Source organism: Plecotus auritus, assembly GCF_963455305.1.
Source record: "Plecotus auritus genome assembly, chromosome: 2".
NCBI classification, from domain to species: Eukaryota; Metazoa; Chordata; class Mammalia; order Chiroptera; family Vespertilionidae; genus Plecotus; species Plecotus auritus.
In genome coordinates this window covers 78,737,586-78,760,344 of record NC_137771.1, presented here as the reverse complement: position 1 = coordinate 78,760,344, position 22,759 = coordinate 78,737,586, and the positions used below count along the sequence as shown (strand labels likewise).

At 39.8% G+C, this 22,759-nt stretch overlaps 1 protein-coding gene across 4 annotated transcripts in view; it reads left to right on the top strand.

Annotated features, from left to right (window-relative positions):
- Positions 1-22,759, top strand: part of CDKAL1 (CDKAL1 threonylcarbamoyladenosine tRNA methylthiotransferase) — a gene marked incomplete at its 5' end in the record, with an annotated part of 690,467 nt that overhangs the window by 537,059 nt on the left and 130,649 nt on the right. For all 4 annotated transcript variants that reach the window (XM_080655025.1, XM_080655024.1, XM_080655023.1 and 1 more), the window contains one exon: positions 20,130-20,192. In XM_080655025.1, the coding sequence (XP_080511151.1) occupies positions 20,130-20,192 (63 nt within the window). The remainder of the gene's footprint in view (positions 1-20,129; positions 20,193-22,759) is intronic.

The following is a 22,759-nucleotide window of genomic DNA, read 5'->3' as shown; positions in this document are numbered from 1 at the left end:
CATGTTTCTCTTTTATTAGATAGGATTGTTATATCTCTCTATCTGGACATTCCTGAGTTTTATCTTTCATGATATATTGACATTTTTTGAGAATACTAGCCAGTTATTTTATGGAATTACCCTCAATTTGGGCTTTAGTTTTTATTATTTGATTTATATTATATGCTTTTCCCTGGGAAACTAAATAAATGATATCACATCTGGAGTCACATGCATTTTTGCCCCTTATTGGTGATGTTAATTTTTATCATTTGGTTAATGCATTATCTGGTTTCTCCACTGTGTAGTTATCCATTTTTAGCATACCTTTTAATCCCAATTATTTAATTGGATCATAGAAGAAAGAAAACATAGACCTTGAAAACTCAAAAACCTTAGTGATTTAGTTGACACTTTCAATTTTATGATGGCTTAAACTGTCACAACTACATAGCCTAAACGATTTTTTATTTCTTTGTTTTAATCTATTCTAAATCTTTGAATTATTTTAACAGTTTTTCATTCTTACACTATATATTTTTAAATAAGATACTTTAAATTGAGTGCAGTGACATGGGAAACTAAAATTGGAAAGGCAGAAACTTATTTCATTGAAGTGCCTGTAATATTTACACAGCAGGTAGTACATGTAGAAGTTTCATCTTCAAAAAGTGTGCAGATCAAAAACTTGTGTTGGGTCAAGAGCAGCTAGGAAAACTCATGGATGAAATACCTAATTTTAGGAGTAATTCATAGATCATGAACTTAATATTTATCCTAAAACACTATGATCCTCACCAACTCTATCTGGATATTACTAGTATCAAGGCACACTATTGGAGTAAAAAATACTTTCCATGTAGTCTATATTCCTGTACTGCCTTTCCTCTTAACCTTTATTATCTGGGAAAATCACAAAGTAGCCTCTCAAACTACTTTCTGTGAGCTTTGAACTTGTTACTTAGGACAAACAAATATTAAAACTATGGAGGAGGAAGTCCACATGTAAATTGCAGTTAGTTTTGGAATCTAACACAAAAACATGATTGGTATCACTAGGCCATTACAGAGTTAATGCAAAGCAGTACTTGATGATCTCCCAGCTAGCTGATGTTAAGTGTCAGAGATCCCCAGGAGCCAGAGACCTCAAGGAATCGCCCTCCTCATTCTTCCTACCAAGTTAATGGAGATCAGTGAAATGTTATTAAGATGGAAATCAGTGTGTTCCCTCAAGGTTTAAAAGTTTATCCAAATAGATAATTTGCTATCCCATCAAGGAACTTAAAGACCACTGTGAAGTAGTTTAATTTTATTTTATCTTCTGTTAGCAGCAGTATGGAATAGATTGGAAGAAGACTCAGCTAGCACTTCTCACCTGTGTTTATTACCACAGCAGTCCTGGTGCCCATAAGGACCAAAAACGTGGCTTTGGGGAGTAATTTAAGTCTCTTGATCACTTTGGCAATCAGAACTACTGCAGTGTTAAAAATCATAGTTAAAACTACAGTTAGGATAACATTAATTAATTTACCTAGTATCAGATCAGCCCCTCTATGTAAGGGCCCGGACTGGCTGCTATACCATGACATGTCAGGATGACTCCTAAGTGTACCTTACTCTCAGAGAGCCATCCAGGAAGTAAGAAAAAGATGATATAAATGGCAGTGTGTTTCGGATCTGTAAGAGTGACACAAAGGGCTGTAAAACTTAGAGGCTCATGAGTGAGACGATCAAGGCTACTGTCCAAAGGAACTTTTTAAAAGCTAAGCTTTTCACTATATGAAAAATAGTATGGTTTCTAGAAAATGTTAAGAAGTTTAGTTCTTCTGAGATGCAGGGTTTGCAGTGAATAATGAGAAAGACCTTTATAAGGTGGTTTGGGGCCAGTCAGGGGAATATGGACTCTGTAATCACATCAGGACTCACAACCTCATTAGCCCTTGGGCCTGTTCCTAGATAATGACCACACGCTGAGTCACCAGAAGCATATTACTGTACTCCGTAGGCAGCATCCACTGTTTAGCTGTCTCTTCTCAGAGTGACACAATTTCAGTAGTATTTTAGGAAGATGAATTGGGAACAATGTGCAGGATGCATCAAAGTAGAAGGTGCAGGCAGAAACTGAGAAGGTAAAAATAGTGTGGCCATGAGGTCAAGAGGTCTAAGCACTGATGGCAAATATGAGAGAATGCGGGAAAGAATGAGTGAGGGACTTGAAGGGAAGACACCTGTGACGTGTAGACTCGATGGAGCTGTAGTTTCCACCATGTGTAGTACTCACCAGGTGTAGGCATTCTCTTGGTGCTTCACATACATTGATTCATTCCATCTTAATAACAGCCCTAGATAATAATTATTCTTATGCCCATTTTACACTAGAGGAAACTAAAGCACAAAGAGTGTAAATCACTTGCTCCATCACACAGCCAGTGGTGGAGCTATGATCTAAAATCAAGCATTTGGTGTCTATACTCTGACTCCTAGCCACTCTGTCTATAATAAACTGTGGTGGCAAGGGAGAAAGAAGAGCATTGCCTAAAATAAAGCTGTAAGAGCCTTCATTAAAATACAGAGTCCTCAATTCCTATTTTAAATGTATAGAATTTTAGAGCCAAAATTTTATTCATTTAAAGGCAAAATGCTTTAACCAGCATGGCAACTTTCAAGATGTAGAAATCTGTGCTCACTGAGGTTTGGTTGAGGTAAAATGATTTCCCCAATGTTTCATCCATGGTTGGGCCAAAATGGGTGAACACACAGGGCACCATTGGCAAACACCAGTCCTGTCCCAGCTGTTTGAAGGGGTGTCTGTAAGTGTTTAGGGTCTAGCCTGCTCCCAGGCATTCCACTTTGCTTTCCCAATAGTCCCCATGTTTTCTTTCATTTCAAGATTGGCTACAAATAGGTCTAGGGTTTTAGCTCTTCCTCGCTGTGCCCGAAGTCCTTTTTCACTTAGATTTTTTGGCTAATCTCTATTGAAAACAGGAATAGAAAAGAACGAAAACTTTGAGGAAATTTACAAAGGTTAAAGAATATCATAGTCACTCATCTTTAATTCTTAACTATCTTGCTAGACCTAAAAGTCACTGTCCTAAAAAAATCATTTTCAGGAAACATGTATGCATCAGGCATTGATTGGGATGGTATTCTGAACCTCTGGCCTACTGACTCTCTTGCTCATTAATTGAGATGGGGACCGCTTTTTTATTAGAACTCTTCTAAGGGAGAGGGACTATATGCAGGTTGTAACTAGGACTTTGAGAAGTTACCTGAAATGGGGCTTCAGACCCCCAAAGGATATGCTTGGTGTACTGCATTTTAAAGAGGGGGAACCCAGGTCTCCTCGGGTCTTTTGATTTGCGTGGTGGAGTGAACAAGCTAGGATACCACTCCTTGTTACTGTCTGCTTCCTCCCAGAGTGCTCAACACCCCAAATACTTAAAGAATGTTAGCTTCCATGGACACCAAATGAGTAGTTTACAAGAGACCTTCATCTATCCCCACCTGGGCCAGTGGTTCTTAACCTTTTTATAAGAATCTGATTTTATGTATCTATAAAATATTTATCTCACACATACACACACACGCACTCTTCAAAGCTAAAACCTAATTTGCCCCAAAATGTTAGTATGTTTTTCGAGTACATAGATATCCTAAAGCCATCCCTGGCCCTGCGTGGGACCCATGTGCACAGTGATTAGTGTCACCTGACTGGCTGGCATACTTCCTGTCCACAATAGGACAGCCATTTTAGGATGTTTCCTTGGAGACAGCAGATACCAACAATGAGTGCTTGTGGAAGGGGATAAAATATTAACTATAGGCTGACCACTTAATTGCAGAAGAAGCTGGATAAAGACACTAACTTTGAGAAGTTGGCTTATTCATGAGAACTTGAATATCTGATTAGTGTATATGCTTCATGTAAACCTAAGAGAGAAAAACAGGTCAAGAACCAAGATAGTATTTCCAGAACCTGTGCTCACAGAAATCTGGGGCAGAACAAAAGAGAATGCTACAGATTAATGCCATGTGATGTGAAACTGGAAAAGGATTCATGAAAGCAGTTCATAAATGGTACTTAAGTACAGTTGAAGGAACACACATGATCTAGATTAAATAATTGGTTGTATTTGTTTTTATTGGTTGGGGTTTTAGGGGAATGTAAGTTCTATCAGAATATAGTCATTATTTATGATGAAAAAAGTGCAGCCTGATTCCAAAAACCAACCTAAAAGCAAGGTATAGAGTATAACTTGTCAAAGGTTAGGAACGGTATTACTGCTTACTAATTTCTTTCATTAATGTGTGGCTCTACAACACTGTTTTTGGCTAGCATTGGAACTATGTTACTTAGTCTCAACAATATGATTACAGAGTGTTAAATGATACCTTATACATTGTTTTTTTTGGAGACAGTGTCATGCTTTATGCATCCTGACTACCTATGGTACTGCTGGAAATTAAAATTGTAGCATTTAGGGTTTTTTATTTTATTTTATTTTACTTTTAAAGGGATAAAAACAAAAAAGAGTAACCAGCATTCTTTATAAGTTCATTAAGTGCTAAGATGAATGTCCCCAAATCCCCAGGCCTCGAGGAGAGTCTTGAAGGAATTTAAAGCTACCCAGGAGTTTCTGCACCTGGCTCAGCCCATCCACAGGCTTCAAGGCTCTGGCAACCAGCTGGGTTGTGCGGACAGTGGAAGAGTCTATACAAATGTGTTTCCTGGGGGAGGGACTCATTGGTTTTTATGGGATTCTTAAAGGGATTCTTATCCCATAAAAGGTTCAGAACCCCATTATATGATGTTTCTGTTTAAGAAAACAAAAAGTAATGTTTTTTTAAAATAACTTGTGTTAAAACACAAGTTCAAATCTACATTGTTCGAGGGTCAACTGTAATTGCTAATAAAATGTATAACGCAGACATTCAGTAAATCTTTGCGTGAATGGATGAATGCTTATCATTAAACTATAGTTATGAATACTTTGAAAATATGAAGCACTATATAAATGTCAAAAAATGTTTGGACGTTGACATTGATTCAAGTTACTTTTAGCATAATTCCTTTAATATGATCATGGCCAGGTAGTATATTCAGCTTTTTCTAAGACACTTATCATTTTGCATGTATGTTAAATGTACAGGCCTTTTTTAAATACCTTGGGCTGTTCTCCCAATAAAAAGCAGAAAGCATACAACGTACACAGTAAGATGCTTAGCTCTTCACTGCTGAAGAGGGAAGGAAAGGAAAGAAAGGCAGGAGATGAAAGATTGACGGGGCTGTGAGGGCGGGATCCTGGGGTTGATGGACAGCCCTCTCTAATTCCTGATTCTTCAGGGGATGGGCATAGACCTCCATAAGAATGGAGAGCCTGGATGGTGGGGTAGCAGTACTTTAGCCCCCAAGGAGGCCTACCTATTTTCTCATTAGAGTGGCCAGGCCTGTCATATGGTACCTATACTTGGTGCATTTTTTCTCTACTGTGTGAACATGGGTTAATTTCTCTGAAAGCTCTTCTGTAACATGAATTATACTGTATATAAGTAGAGTTGTCTGAGGTGTTGGAATGGGCACAGGGGAAACCTCAGCTATCCGTGTTCCTCCTGCCTGCCCTTTTTCTAATTTCCTAGGTCCTCAACCACCATCCCTCCCCCCACATCCCACATGTGCGTTCCTGTCCCCTTCCTGCCCGTGGCTGCACAGATTGCTGGCTTTCAGCCAAACTCAGAAATTTTCATCCTCTGTGTAGTATACTTGCCCTACAACATAAAAAAAGAATCGAGCGATGTCTGCAGTGACATGAGGAAGGGTGAGTGGAGAAGATTGAGCTGTACATTAAATTGTCTTCTGGTTATCAAATAAAGACTCCTTTATCATAAAGGCCAAAGATAAAAAAGGAAATGTGTATGTGTAATATATGGAATGAAAATAAGTCTGTTTTTGACATAGTGCTTGAGGAGAAGATAGGTCAAAAAGCCCAGCCACCCCTGAAATGAATTTTAGACTCTTATTATTGGTGTGATGGGATGGAGAGAGATATCAGTGATGGTTGCATTGCTGATAGAAATGATTTTTTACAGTAGGTGCTAAATTAGATGTAGAAAGTATGAGAGTTATCAAGCCTACGTTGTCACGTCTGACCTTCCAGGCCCCAGTCGTGGAATCATAATAAAAACGAGTTGTGGGCTTATCTAGAGATGCAGCAATAACTGGCACAGAACAATTTTCGAGCTTCTCTTCAAATGGGGTGACAGCAGGGGTTATTCGCAGCCATGAAGGAGATGCATTGGTTTTGATCACTTTTTAGAACTCTATAGCAGCTTATCTGTGGGTCAGAGAGATTTCGTTTTCTCCATTCTTTCTTCGTTCTTTCCCCTGGAGGGCTCTGTAGATTAGCCTCTGGAAGCTGGTATGAGGCTCCAAGCACTAACAGAGTTCGTGCAGATCCAGCCTGCACAGCCCTGTCTTTCGCAATGTTGAGCGTCACGCTCATTCTCACTGAGTGTTCGATTCAGTAAAGGCACATTCCCATCTCTATATATAAGAGAAAGAGATGTATTAATAACAATGCAGAAATACATATAATTCCAGGATACTAATTAGAAAAACCCACACTGCATTTAATTTATCCACTTGCAAAATATTACTCTCATAGTTATGTCTCTAATATGACTTCCTACTTTTGATTTTTGTTTAATTGTATAGTGTGACCTTACTAAAATAACTTACAGGTATCAGACATGATTATTAAGCAAGTAGGAAAAGGTAAATAAAGCCACTTATTTCCAGCCTCTCCCTAATTTCAAATAATTTACAAGTATAGCACAGTAAGACTTTAAAGACAAAAGTAAAAAACCGCAGTACCTAGAGAGAAGAAAATTTGAGTTTTAACACAGTAACTGCTAATCTTTTGAAAATATCACTGTGAAAACAGTTGTCTTGTCATATGTTAAAGAAATGTTTTAAATTTGAGAAATAAAAGTGAAACCTCTTCATGTATGGGTAACACTTGTGTCTATGAGTTGGTCTAGATGTACTACAATTGTGAGAAAGAAAATGTAACAGGAATTAGATTAAAACCCGTTTGTTTTGCTTTGCCAAACTTCTTAGCTTCAAAGTAACTAAAGGGAGGAGAACATGTTTATTCTTGTGCCCCTGGGGGTTTATATGTCATAAAAGCTAGTGTCTAATATATGGACAGCAAATCAGGAATCTGACTACATTCTGAACTACTACTGGTTATTATCTTTACTCATTGATTTTGAAGCTAAGGATAACCCATGATCTATAGCTATTGATTTTGTTCTTTCTTGGTATTCTTCCATCCCCCAAAAGATACTGGATGCTGTCATTCCCCTATCCTGTACATAACTCCTCAGAAAGCTTTATGAGGGAGCAGATATGTTAAAAAAAAAATGTGCATAAAATAGAAATTGACGCAAAAGCAAAACCCCATGGGAAACAAGTTTCATTTTCTGGAGTTATTACAATTATCATCTTGAAGTACCAATTCTAGTTATAAATATAATTTCAACATACAGTTGTATTTGATTTAGTTATCTGTGTAAGAATCATAAACAGGTAACTCATTGACACAACCACTTGGTGAGCAGCATTAATACCATAGGTTAATATCCAGAGTTTTAAGAATTTATTCAGTAAACATTTGAGTACTTAGTATGTGCTGGTACCTGGTTAAGTACAGGGTGGGGCAAAAATAGGTTTACAATGGTTTGTATGGAAAATAATACAATCCTATATAATAAAAGCCAAATATGGAAATCAACCGAATGTCAGAACGACTAGTGGAATGACTGGTTGCTATGATGTGCACTGATCACCAGGGGGCAGACGCTCAACGCAGGAGCTTCCCCCAGCCCGCAGGCCCCAGGCCGGCCAAGGTGGGTGCCAGCGGGGGGGCCCCCCCAATTGCCCTGCTGGTCGCCCCACATATCGGCCCTGATTGCTGGCCAGGCCTAGGGACCCTATCCATGCACGAATTTTGTGCACCTGGCCTCTAGTAATTAATAATACTACAAGAATAAACTCTTTTTCCCATACTCACAACTGGAAACCTACCTTTGCCCACCCGTACAGTAATTTATTCTCACCACCAGATTGACTATAAGGTCTGTTGAGTCCAGTGACCTGCTTTCCATCTCACCAGGGCTAAACGTGGTCCCTGCAACATGATGGGCAGTAATTGTTTCAAATGAATGAATGTATAATTCAATTAATAACTAAGTTTCAGAGCTTGGAGAACGGATTTTAGATGTAGAGGCTGAGGACAGGGACAGAAAAACTTAGGAGGAATAAGAACACCAGCTGATTAATCAGGGAGCAGTGACCAAGGAATGCTGAGATGGCCTCAGTGCACAGAAGGTGTCCAAATGGCTCAGGGCACAGGACTGGATTAACATAAGGTGGCCAGCAAGAGCCTGTAGGGAGAAGAAATAGGGAAATGGAGGATACTAGAGTTGAAGTGTGTCATAAACTGAGAGTTTGGAGGGAAAGATGACTTGGTGGATAATTTGAAGTATCAGAAAGTTCGATGAAGGTAAAACCAAAATGTTGAGGGATCAAGGGGATGTCAGCATTTCTCAAACAGCTCCCGTATGCAAGGCACTGTAATACAATGTTGTGGAGGGAGGAGGTGCCACCCAGATGACCAGGATGTGGTTTCTGCCCTCAAAGTGGTGTTGGCACACTGTGAAAACAGTAGAGATCTGTGTAAACACACAGTCAAAAAGGTTCTTTCTCTTTGGGGGATCCAGCATGAAAGAGGTGATCTCTGACCCAGGCTCTTCAGAATGAATTTAAGATGTTCAGGAAGGCGTGCCAGGCAAAGGAGATCGCACTGGCAAGATGTGGCCTCAAGAAAACACATGACCTCCTAGGAATAAGACGTTGCCTTTGGTGTTAGAGGGGATATGTGGCCAAGCCCTAATGCAGCACCTAAAATTTGATTCTCTGAGCATTGGGGAACGCTTGAAGGCTTTAAAAGAAGAGCATGCATGACATTGGATGACCACGCACTAGAAACCCCACTCTGGCCTCAGCACAGAGCTCGGTTAAACAATGCTTCTAAACCCTCGCTTCACTTTAGCATCACCTGCAAAGATTTTAAGAATTTCATATCCAAGGCTGCAGCCCAGATCAATTAAATTAGAATCTATGTCAGTGGAACCCAGACATGAGTATTATTTAAATCCCCAGGCGATTTCCATGTGCAGCGAGAGTTGCACACCAATGGTTCAGAGCAGGGGCTGGAAAACTCTTGCTGTAAAGGGCCAGATAGTCAATCCTTTTGGCTTTACAGGCCATGCTATTCCTGTTGCAGTCATTCAGCTCGGCCACAGTGGCACAAAAGCAACCGCAGACAATGCATGAAGGAATGAGTATGGCTGTGTTCCAATGAACTTTACAGAAGTTGAATTTCATATGTTTGTCACATGTCACCAGTGAATCTTGTTCTTTTGGGTTTGGTTCCCCTTCCCCCCCCCCAGCCATTTAAAAATGTAAAAAACAAGTAACAGAATATACAAAAAGAGGTGGCCAGCTGTAATTGGCCCACAGGTCATTTTTGCCAGCTCTTACTGTAGGGGGTAAAAATTGAGCCCAGGTAGTTCAGGGAAAAAATATTACTACCATAATCCAGATGAGAAGTAGTGCTCTCTTTTGTGGCCCATTATAAGGGCAGAAAAATAAGTGATACTGAGTTGATATTTATAGCAACTCTTGTTCTTGTGTGCGGCTTGCGAGCACCCAGGAATTGTCACACAAAGGAACTTGAGATGAACCATTGTGCACATCTAGGACTCAGTACCGTTGACGTCGTCTTTTCACTTTGCAGGGATTTGTTTCATATTGAAAGGCTGCTTCTTTTCTAACTTCTTGTGAAGGCTATTCATTTTAGCAACATCTGTTGCTACCATGTAGTGAAGTCTCCTTCCTTTCTTGTGGCAGCCTTGCCTTTGTTGCCTGGAAAATGACCTTTTCCTTGCAAACAAATGCTCTCTTTAGACAACAAGGGGAGTTTGATATAGGAAGATAGGGCTGCCTGCATTGTCCTTATGGGCTGTCCCTGAATGAATGCAGAATTTCCTTTTTGCATTTCCTTGCAGCTTGTGTTGCCTGGTTAGGGACCTGCCACCCCCACTGTGAAAATGAGAGGCTGATTGTACACCTTCAATGCCACTAAGGTGATTTTAGAAACCATAAGGCTGCAAAGAAGTGTTTCCCACTGATATCCGCTGTGTTTTAAAGTAAGTGGTACATTTCCACGTTTGCCTGGTTATTTTATGTGAAAACCATTATAGTTGGGTGAACAAATTCACTTTATCTGTTTTCTAACTTCCATTCTTAGGATTCTGCTGTTCTAATGTCCTCTAAGAATTGCTTCCATACCCCACTCACCACCCTCCACCCCACCCCTCTCCAGTGCAGATTTGAGAAAATAAAGAGCCTGATAACTCTCCTTGAATTTGCTGTAACTGGAGGGGAGGAGATTCAAGACCACAATCCAAGTCAGCAGCGTGTATGGTTATTTCAGTTATCTCGCAGATCTTACTAGAAAGGAAGAGGTGTAAAAATGTGTAGAGTTAGAGCAGACTTTCTAAATTTTCTCTACCATCCTCAGTTCTTTCTCAGAGAACGTGAAAGAACATGGTGTATGTGCCTTATAACACAAAAGCAGATGAAATTTTGAAGAGTATTTCCCAAGTATTTTTGGTTATTTGATCGCCAAACATATTTCACATCATTGACTTTTTAAATTGATTTCTAAATCTTGAGGTTTGTTTTAATTCCAGGGACCTGTTCTTCCTTCTCTTGATGATGTTGAATCATTATCACTGCAGGGACACAACCCAAATATTCACACTATACAAGCAGGGTTGTGATTGAGTGCTGATAATGTCAAGTGCTTTTAATTAAGCTTCTGATGTTTTAGACATGGATAACAAAATAAAGGTGCAGGCTTATTAAATTAGCTTTCCATTTATTTTTCAAAAGCACTCACCAAGTAGGGAACTACATAGATAACAGCAGCCATTCTCTTCAGCCAACGCCTCCGTGTGCCCCAGAGGAATTCCTACTCAGAGTCCATTTTTAAGTAAAGGAAGAGGTTAGGAAATAAGCCAATGCTTCAAAGCAGAGATTGAGAAGGAAAATGCCTGATAGAATTCAGAATCTAGAGTGGCAGGAGCTAAAAGGCGTGGGGACCCATCCAGAACAATAAAGGTTAACATGGGAAGAGAACTTAGGAATCCTCTCGGCCACTGGCTCTCAACTTGAGCCGCATGTCGGAAAACACAAGAGCATTTAAATAATGGACTTGCCCATTTAATCAGTGCCACTGAGGACTAGGACTGGGGCACTGGTATATTTTAAAGACTCCCTAATGATTCTAACCTGCAACCAGAGCTGAGAACTACTGGCCTAATCCAACTGCCTCATTTTACCTATGAAGATACCTGAGCAGATACCTGGCCCAAGGTCAGAGAGCTGCTATTTCTTGGATTTTAACCTCTGTCTTATCTTCTTATCTCATTCACTGTATATGCTCCCTGGTTGATCACATCCCCTCTCCTGCTTTTAATTATACGAATAGATCCACATCTCTCTTCTAGCACCATCCCTTCCCATCTCTCTACCTTTCTTCTCATTCTCTCTCCAAATGTTTCACAGCAGCCACCTCACACTCATTATATTCAAAAACGAATTCCCCTCCTCAGCCCAGTCCTCAAATCTGATTTCTTTAGGTTCCTTCCATCAGATGGGGTACTTCCCTCCCCTCTGTAATCTCAGCCAGAAATCGTGGTGTCTTCCTCTGCTCTTCCCTCCCCGTGTGCCTGTCCAGTCGGTCACCAAGTACTGTCCATCCTGCCTCCCAGCTGCTTCTCACACCCATCCCACCTACCCTCCTTGCTCCGAGCTTAATGTGGTGTGTTTTTATTTTTTCTGAACCACTGCAACATCCTCTCACACCATCTTTGGCCTCTAGCCTTGCTTCCACACTTCGTCTCTTATACCAGTAGGGAGCTCTTTCTGAAACACAAATTTGATCATTTTGATGAAAGTGTTATATATTTTGCATCACGTGCACTAATCATTTAATCATTTCTTTGATTCAACAAAGCTCCCACTTTTCCTTCCTGTCTCTGTGTGCCTGTACCTAAGCTACTTTCTTACAGTTTATGTAGATGCATAATCTATCTATATACTCAGTTCTTTTATTTTGGCTTTTACCAAAAACTAAACTCTCCAGTAAGGTATGGTATAATACGTTCCCTCTAGAAAGAACTTATCAGGGCAAGCAATGCCTGTCTCTTGACACCTGGAGCCTGCCCTGCAGGAAATATAATAGAAGACGCCACAAGGAAACTCAGACCGACCTGAGTATCAGCTCACATCCTTAGTAGTTACTTCATTTCTTACCCCTGACGCCAATGTCTCTTGTTGCATCTTGCTAAGCCCTGTCCTCACAGTGAATCTCTCAGTTCCTGACTAGTTCTTCACCAAGGACTCCCTGACCCTTGGTCATATTTTTATCTTGCACCTCTTGGCTATTTCAGCTCTTTTGCCTCAGGCTGTGATTCTCTGACTTCCCTTCTGAATGCCTATCCATGGCATATAGCAACTGATCAGTCCTTGATCCCTAGCCTTTATTGCCTGGAATTATGGGATTTGTTTAGAACCTAACTCGCCTAGTCCCTCGGAGACTCCCCTTGGCATTTGTCCTACACCATCCTGGACTCGTTGTCTCAAGTGCACCTGCCTGACGCAAAGGTCAGCTATTCAGAACCTTACTGTCCAGTTAGCACGTTGTCTTGGTTCCTTATCTTTCCACTCTTGACTTTTCTGCTGCTACTTGCCAGTTGATTGGTTAACCAGTTCTTAGGCTCTCTTCCAGAAAGAGGTCAGGAAAAAAATAAGTACGTTGAAACTCTCCTTTCTTAGCATATCAGATTTACTTTAAAAAACAAACTTGTTTTAGTGGTTGCCCTAGAGTTTGCAATATATATTTACAACTAATCACATAATACGATACTACTTCACAGACAGTGTACCTTATAATAACCAAATAATACTAATGCCTCCCTCTCATCCCTTGTATAATTGCTGCCGTCCATTTCATAAATACATAAGCATACATAATTGAATACACTATTGCTGCTGTTTTTTGAACACTTATCTATTAGGTCAGTGGTCAGCAAACTCATTAGTCAACAGAGCGGCAAACCGTGGCTCGCGAGCCGCATGTGGCTCACGAGCCGCAGTTCGCCGACCACTGTATTATGTCAATTAAGAAAAAGAAAAGTTTATTTTTCCTTATTCCTTCTTCAGTGTTCTTCATTATATAGATCTGAATTTCACACCTATATTATTTTCCTTCTCTCTAAAAAACTTATTTTAACATACCTTGCAGGGAAGGCCTACTGGCAATGAATTCTTTCAATTTTTGTTTGAGAAAGTCTTTATTTCTCTGGATAATTTCACAAGGACTGAATTCTAGGTTGGTGATTTCTCTCTCTCCCAACTCTTAAATATTTTACTCCATTCTCCTTTTGCTTACATGGTTTCTGAAGAGACCCTGGAAGTAATTCTTATCTTTGTTCCTCTATAGCCAAGGTATTTTTCTCCCTGGATTCTTTCAGGATTTTCTGTTGATTACTATATTTTGAAAATGATATGCCAAAGTTTTCTTGGCATTTGTCCTACTTGGTGTTCTCCAAGCTTCCTGGATCTGTGGTTTGGTGTCTAGCATTAATTTGGGGGATATTCTCAGTCATTATTGTTTCAAATATTTGTTCTCTTCCTTTCTATCTTTATTCTCCTTCTAGTATTCCCATTGTGCATATGTTACACCTTTTGTAGTTGTCCCACAGTTCTTGGATATTCTCATGTTTTCGTCTTTGCTGTCATTGCTTTTTGATTTTCAAGTTTCTATTGAGATATCCTCTAGCTCAGAGATTCTTTACTCAGCCATGTACAGTTTACTAATAAGCCCATAAAGGCATATATTGTGTCTGTTAGATTTTTTTAGCTTTAGCTTTTGGGGAGAGGGGCAGGGAGGGTCTTTCTTAGGATTTCCATCTCTGTGCTTACATTGCCCATCTGTTCCTGCCTGTTGTCTGCTTTATCCATTAGAGCCCTTAGCATATTAATCATAATTGTTTTAAATTTCCGGTCAGATAATTCTAGCATCTCTGCCATGTCTGGTTCTGATACTTGCCCTGTCTTTTCAAATTGTGTTTTTTGCCTTTTGTTATACCTTATAAATTTTTTTGATAGTCAGACATGATATTCTGGTTAAAAGGAACTGCTATAAATTAGTTTTGAGCAATGTGGTGGTGAGGTGAGGGGAGAGGGAGCCTTCTCTCTATTCCTGTGACTAGATCTCAGTCCTTTAGAGAGTCTGTGCCTCTGAACTGTGATCTTAGCAAGTGCTCCTCAGTTTTCTCCTCCCCCAGCCTTAGCTGGGTGGGCTGGAGTTCAGTATTACCCTTCCCCAGGTCAGTTCTGTTTTGATGATTAATACACCTGAGGGCAGGCCTTGTTAAGAAGAACAGAGTACTCTGGTATATTTCAAAATGCTTCCTTTTCCCCTGCCTCTGCCAGAAGGGAAGCCCAGGAAATTTTCTTTTTTATTTACTGTGGGAACCTGGTTGAGCTCCTGCAGATAAATTTCATAGTATTGTGCCCCCTTTTCCCTCCCCTCCCCAACAACTGGATCCCCCTGGAGTTCTTAACTTCATGAGCTGTCTGCATGGAGCTCCAGCATTCCCTTAACTGCAGTTCAGGTTTTCCCACCTGAACACTGGTTCCTGCGGCAGCTTCATCCTGCATCTCTGCTCCAGGCAGCGGCATTCCCTGCATTCACCTGTTAGTCTTCAGTGCTGCAGTTTTCTCTGTGCCTGCCCCTCTCTCCTGGATCCAGGAAGAGCTGTTGCTTTTCGGGTTGTTCAGTTTGTTCCTTGTTGTTGGGACAGAATGGTGACTTCCATGCCCCTGACATGTGGAAGAGAAAACTGGAAGTTAGTACAGTGAAACTCAATCTTGTTATTTTGGCTGCTTACCACCAAGTATGATGAAGCCTTGCTGAAACCTTTATGTTTTATTATAAGAATATAGTGTAAGCATATCAAACTCTCTGAAAGCTCATATGTAGGTTTCATCACTTTTTGAGAATCCATATGTAGAAATGAAGTCCATAGTGTTACTGTTTTTCCTTATAATACTATTTATTTTATTTTAGTCGAGAAAGCTTTAACCTACAAGTAGAGAACGAGCACAGAAAGCATTGAATTAGTTTGGGGAACCAGGAGATGTTAAATTGGTGGATATTGTTACAATTTAATTGATGGTATACCTCATCTTCAAAATGTCTATTCTCATCACATGCAGAGCCTTTTTCAGATCTGAGATATGCATACCTTTGATTAAAAGTAAAACGATTACGTTGTCTGGAACCCTGAACTATTAGAACTGCTCCATTGATTGGGGCCTTTAGTTTTGTTTAGGTTTGTCTGAAAAGGAGTATAAATATGGGCATAAAAGGGGTCATCCATGTGCTCTGTCCTTGAAGAGTGAAGTACAAAAGCAATTGAGGAAGTACCTGTAGGATGGAGATCTGCAGAGGGTTAGCTTGTCAGAAATCTAGAAGTTTCACCAAATTTGCATACTGCCTCATCTGTTAAACCAAACTGCAACCCACATAACTTCAGGACTTGGCATGTAGTTGCTTTTTAATAAGCTCTCATCTCTGTGGCCTGGGGATTGATGACCAAGGTTACTTGAAGGTGCCTCAGATGGTTCTGGGAGGGATGTCTGATGTACTCACTGTACTTTGGCCACCCTCATTACAGGTTCATCACACAACTTGTTTAACATGTTTACTTTTTAAACACTTGGAGAATTAACAGGTGGTTGCATGACTGAGCTGTTCGTTTTAACAGGCAAAAAAGTGGGAGGTAATTTAGACACACACTATGATGCAATAGGAAAATACCTAATTATTCTGTTTTTGGCTCAGTTTTTGGTTTCAGTTAAAACGAGCAAGGCTCAACAAGCCTATTTTGTAGCATGGTAGACTTAACATTGTCTTCATATGAGAAACTGGCTCTCTAGCAATAATGGTCACACTCTATAGTTATTTGTACATGAAACCCTCTACGTGGCTTTAGTGCTAGAACTTAGTAAAGGGTCTCCTTTCAGAGTATCTGTCTTCAGCAGTTAAAATGTGAATACAGAGGGCTCTGAAAGTCCCATATCTATTTCAGCATGCTGTAAACACCAACCAACTTATGTTTTCTGTCTGAATATAGAATGCTCAGAAAGTAAAATCCTGAACAGCTAATGATTATTTTGCTGGTTGTTCATCTTGATGTGTCAGGATATAGGTTTTGGTTGTTTCTTGAACTGTCTTCATTAAGCAATTAAAAAGAACAAGGAATTTTACTGGATCATTAGTTGTTCATTTGGTTTGGGGAGCTTTCCAGCAGACATAGACATGGTCAAAGATAGACATTCAAGATCAGAGATGGCTAACTTTTCCTGTAAGGGCCTAGGTAGTAAATACTTTAGCATTTATGAGTCATACAATCTCTGTTGTAACCACTCAACTCTGCTGTTGTAGAATGAAATCATCCTATATAATAAAGGCCTAATATGCTAAGTGTCCGGTCGTCCGTTCAACCAAATAGTAATATGCTAATGATATGCTAAGGCTGCTCAACCGCTCGCTATGACGTGCACTGACCACCAGGGGGCAGACAAGTTGACCGGTCGACCAGTCGCTATGATGTGTACTGACCACCAGGGGCAGACGTTCCGACCGGTAGGTTAGCTTGCTGCTGGGGTCCAGCCAATCAGGACTGAGCAAGATAGGCTGGACATGCCCTGGAGCCCTCCCATAGTCTCTTCCCAGCTGGCCAACCTCCCATATCCCTCCCCGGCCCCGATTTTGCACCAGTGGGGTCCCTCAACCTGGCCTGCACCCTCTTGCAATCTGGGATCCCTTGGGGGATGTCAGAGAGCCGGTTTTGGCCCAATACTGCAGGCCAGGCTGAGGGACCCTACTGGTGCATGAATTCATGCACCGGGCCTCTAGTTCATAGATAATACATAACTGAATGTCTGTGGCTATGTATCAATAAAACTATATTTACAGAAACGGGTGGTGGGCTGGATTGGCCCATGGACCATCATTTGTCAACCCCTCTTCTGGATCCCAGAAGATATGCCACTGGGCTATATGACTCTGACATCACAGGAAAAAGAGCAGTAATTTTCAGTAAACTGGACTAATACATATAACCTTCAATATTCAGAGCCAAGACTTCACTGTACATGTATATAATAAATTTGTTGTCAGAAAAAATAACATTCTTTCCTCTCTGGCTTCTTTTTTTTTTTTAATATATTTTATTGATATTTTACAGAGAGGAAGGGAGAGGATAGAAAGTCAGAAACATCGATGAGAGAGAAACATCGATCAGCTGCCTCCTGCACACCCCCCACTGGGGATGTGCCCGCAACCAAGGCACATGCCCTTGACCGGAATCGAACCCGGGACCCCTGAGTCCGCAGGCCGACGCTCTATCCACTGAGCCAAACCGGTTTCGGCCTCTCTGGCTTCTTTGGGGGCTAATCTGAATAGTGTGTTTATTTATCATTTATACCCCATTTCCTTCCCAAAATAATTTGAGGTAGCTTATAATAAAATGCATCTTTAGCTATCAAAATAGATTCAAAACTCACAAACAAAGGCACACAAAACAAACTCTGAATATGCTGTGTCCATTGCCAACTCAGGCTGGTAGCTCAACCATTTCTGGGACTGAAAAGATCTAGGGACACCTCCTAAGTTTAAGACTTCTTTGCTCCCTAGTTTATCTTCTCTAGCATAATTTCCTTTCTGAAAAAAAAAAAAATTTTCCCCCATGTTTTAAGTTTCTTACCAAAGAAAGTGTTAGTATCCATCATTTTTCTTCTGAGAAAATTATAAGCTAATGAAAACTTTGGTGTCAAGTGACCTGTTCAGAACAGATTCCAGGGCTCATAGAGCCAAGGGACTGTTTCCGATCAGTTAAAGATCCATCTCTGCTGTCTGGGGAAAAGGAATGTTAAATTACTTTAGAGTTTGATGCTCAGAAGCACACCTGAGAGATAGACCAGAGGAGGTGGGAATTCTGGCTGAGCAGCAGGGAGGATAACTCTTAGTGGGTCTCAGAATGTGGAAACAAGGCCAAGTGATTTGACAGACTGCCAAGGGGAGTTGTGGCTCCAAACACAGTTCTGAAATAGGGAAACTAATCTATGGGAAAACCATGAGTGTGTACAAATGACTCTGATACAAGGTCTTAATTAATAGCAGACTTGAATACTTAGCCAAGTGGCTGCAGAAGATCCTGTGGAACCTAGGAGATCTGCTTAGTTCCCTGGCATTGGGGAGGGATCACAGACACGCTCAGGTAGACACTGGAATTTAAAGGAAGGAAATACTTTCCTAGGAAATGGGTTCCAGGCAAGTGAAGATAGAAGAACTCATTTACCTGGTAGTGGGATTAAAATCAACAAAGTAGAACCAGAAGCAACACAGGGATAGACTGGAGGGCAAACTGGACAATCTCGTGATGGAATGTTAGTATGTGGTAGTGTCTAATTCTATGATGTATAAGAAATAAATTCTATAATAGGCACCTGTGAAGATGTTTGATATCTGTTTTAAAAATGTTTTATCTGTTCTATAAATTTAGAAATGTTACAACCTTTAAATGGAAAAGAGAAATTAAGAATTTCCAACTTAAGCTGTAATTTCCTCTCATTCACTCTGGGTGAGAAGGCAAATTGGTACAGTGTTTTGGGGAAGGGAGCAGTAGGGCTGTATCTATCAATGTAATAAACGTGCATATTGGTTAATCCTGCAACTGAATTTTTATAATTTATCCTTTAAAAATCTTCCACTCGCCCTAACTGGTTTGGATAGATTGTCGGCCTGTGAACTGAAGGGTCCCAGGTTCGATTCCGGTCAAGGGCATGTACCTTGGTTGCGGGCACATCCCCAGTAGGGGGTGTGTGCATGAGGCAGCTGATTGATGTTTCTCTCTCATTGATGTTTCTAACTCTCTATCCCTCTCCCTTCCTCTCTGTAAAAAAACAATAAAATATATTTAAAAAAACCAAACACCTTCCATTCTCATGCCCTGGCCAGTTTGTTCAGTGGTTAGAGCATTGCCCCAAGAATTCCTGGTGAAGGGTATGTACCTGAGTTGCAGGCCCAATCCCAGCTGGATCAGGGCATGTGCAGGAGGCAACTCATCCATGTGTCTCTATCACATCCATGTTTCTCTCTCTCTCTCTCTCTCTCTCTCTCTCTCTCTCTCTCTCTCTCTCTCTCTCTCTCTCTCTCCCCCTGTCTCTCTCCCCTCTCCTCCTTTCCACTCTTTTTAAAAATCAATAGAAAAAATTATATAGCTTGAGGATTAATGGAAAAGAAAAACTTTCACTCTCACTCTCAGTCTGGCAGATATTTGTGCAAAGATAATTATATTTAAAAATTGAAATGAATTGCAGGAAAAAAGTTCCAATTTCAGGCACTTAATAAATATTTATTAAATTAATGAGAAAACCATGCAAGGCACCTGAACTAAATAACAGTGACAGAACAAAGGTGACCTCAAGAAGACAGACCCAAGCTGTGACCTGGGGCCTGAAGGAGGTATATTGTTTAAATAGACAACACAAGTACCCGATTTAGAGTAACAGCAGTTGATATTACAATGAAATTCAGAGGTTTCTTTCCTTTTTTTTTTTTCATTTTAGTCTCTAAGTTATGTGTTTATAAATAGAGTTTTTGATGATTAATGTTGTAATTATGCAGCCTTCTAAGAAGTGGCCTGGCTGGTCTGTGACCATGACCCACATAACCATCGAGTGGCTTTGGTTTCTAATTTCAGCCACATGTCCCACGTTGACACTGGAGCCCCTCACCTTGCACAAGGAAGAATATCTCAATATATGTTATCTTAATGCAGATAGACAGAGAAATAAACACACAGAGAGAGATGTACATATCGATACATATGCACATGTATGTTTTGCCACCTATCAACTCAGATATCTGTGTTTTCTCCCACAGAAAAAGCAAAGAACAAAAGATCTTTCTCGGGTATTTCACTCTTACAGCCCCTATGATCACAAGGTAAGAGATGCATGTGATTAGCATACTGGGTGGTAGAGAAGTCTTTCTGAATGTATGGCACAATGTCCCCTTGTATGTAATGATTTTAAAGTACACTTACCAGTTCCATTTCTATCTTAATTTCCAACTCTATGTCTTTAAAAGAAACCAGAAAATTTGTATTTTGAACTAAAATAATTGTATTTTATTCACATTAAAATCTAGTTACATATTGTCACTGAAATCTCAAAGACTGCAAAAACACATTTTGGGGTGTTTGTTTGGTTTTTGGTTTTTGTTTTTTTCTTACCAAACAATGTAGTGATGGACTTGGCTTTTGGATTGGTACAGGTAATTGAAATATTAACTGCCAATTCTTGGTTCTCCATTGCTCCTGATAGAAAGTTATTTTCCGAATAAAAACCCTAACGAAAAGCAGTGCATAGCATTATATGTGAAATATCCACTGCCAATAGTTTTGCTACACAGAAGACCAAATAGTGTAGGGACCCTACACATCCTCCCACAGCTTTATGTACCCATGGCCTCTTTGATTCTTTAATACCCCTGGCTCTCCACTGCCTGTATTTGAAGAATTCCCAGACATTTTTTTACTTAGAAGTATTTTACTATATTTGTAAAAGATATGGACTCTTTTTAAAAAAACACACGTATAACTGTTTTTAAAGAAAATGCTCAATATCACATCTTCATAGGGAAATACATTGTGAGATTTCTGAGAGTTGTGTAAAACTTCTTTATCACATAAAATTTCAGTAAATCTGTTAATTTGAGGTGACTTCAGAAGCAAACAAAAAATTTGCAGTCGAATTGCTAATATAAACTTAAATCTTTATCTATGAATTTACAGGGAGACATGTGGTGGGATTTTTTAACTAGCCAAAATAAGTAGTGTGAAAACTACTTTCCTCAGCTCTGAATATGAAGATGTCTGGATTCAGGAGGGAAAAATCATGCCAGTTGTTCATAGAAGTTGAAAGAATTTGAATAGCTTCTAGTGTTTCTATCGTGACCAATTTGACTTAAGCACCAAAAATTTTTAAAAGAAACATTTATTCTCCTCCATGTGACCATAGCTAAATACATGACTAAAAATTATATCATTTCAAGTTGCTTTTTTGGAGTTAAATCAATCAGTTTGCAGAATATGGCCATTTGTTTGAAAGGTTGAGAGAGCTCATAGTATCTGCCAATGCAGGTGGAAGGTGCAGGCTGATAAGTAAAATACAAAAGCAAAAGGAATATGATTGGCCAGATTTCTGATGGGAAAGTTGCATTTTTTTAGATGAAACCATGTAATGGACATAAATGCAACAGTGGCTAAAGTTAACATTTAACAACAAAAGGCTGTGACAAATGTTTTGCCTGGCTTGTCTAAATTTTGCCCTCTTCTAACATTTTTTAATTCACAGTTAAGGGAAATTCCATTATTCTTTTATTAGAACTCTTAATGGAACTTGGCCATTTGCAGCTTCTACCGGCTTCCTCTTCATATCCTTTGTGGCATTGTATCAAAGTCACCTCAGATTATTTTGGCTTCCCTTGTGAAGACTTCATTCCTCTACAAATTAGTCATCAGGCAATGAGGAATTGAAAATAAATGCTAGATGGAGTTCCTTTTGATCTTTGCTTTAAGATCTGTAATAAATTATTATAAGTAACTGGACTGCCTATGAGTGATTTTTGAAGCTCCCAGGTTTTGGCCTGTTGGCATTCTGATTTATTCTGTCTGTGTGGTGAAGGAAAAGGGAAAAGTTTCCTGCTAGGCAGCTCTCCTGCCCCTCAGTAGCCTCCTCCCATTTTTCTAAGCTCCATCCAGACAAGTCCAACTGTATTACTTTTAACCTTGTCTCTTGTTGATCAGTGTCCACAAAGATGAAAATCACAGGGACTGCATAACATGCACTATTTTCTCAACCTCAGAATGTTTCTTGCCCCTCCCCCTCCCCATAAATAAAATAATAGAGGGTTACCATTTAAGTTACTTTGTCATTTTAATTAACCAATTCAAACAAATTAGTTTTCTAGGCAGATAGGTTTTAGTGTAAAACACTTAAAGGGGTGGTTAAAGTTGGTTAAAACATGTCATGCTTAAGATTTGTGGAGTGATCTTTAGGTTAAATGTGTACATATATCATAAAGCTTTTATAAAATAAAATATAGGCTGTGTTGGATTTGTTTTCAAAAAGAATTCAAGGAGGGGAGTGGATAGGGTAGAGTAAAATAAGATTGGCCAAATGTTGATTATTGAAACTGAATGATGGGTTTGTGGGCTAATGGTTCTATTCCCTGTATATTTTCTATATGATTGAAATAGTGCATAATGAAAAAGATGCAAAAGTAAAATGAACTATGGTCTGCTCCCAAACGTGAACATTATGGTATTCTTTTCCTCTCTAGCTAAATTCCCTTTATTGCTAATGTTTCCCTTGATGTAAATGTATACCAAAGAAGGACTACTCCGCATTTCAGTGGGCATATTATGCTCAGTAAACTCAGAAATGCACTCCTGTTCTGAAGTGCCATAATTTCCGGGGGCTTTGTCCCAAATTATAGTGGGTCACTTA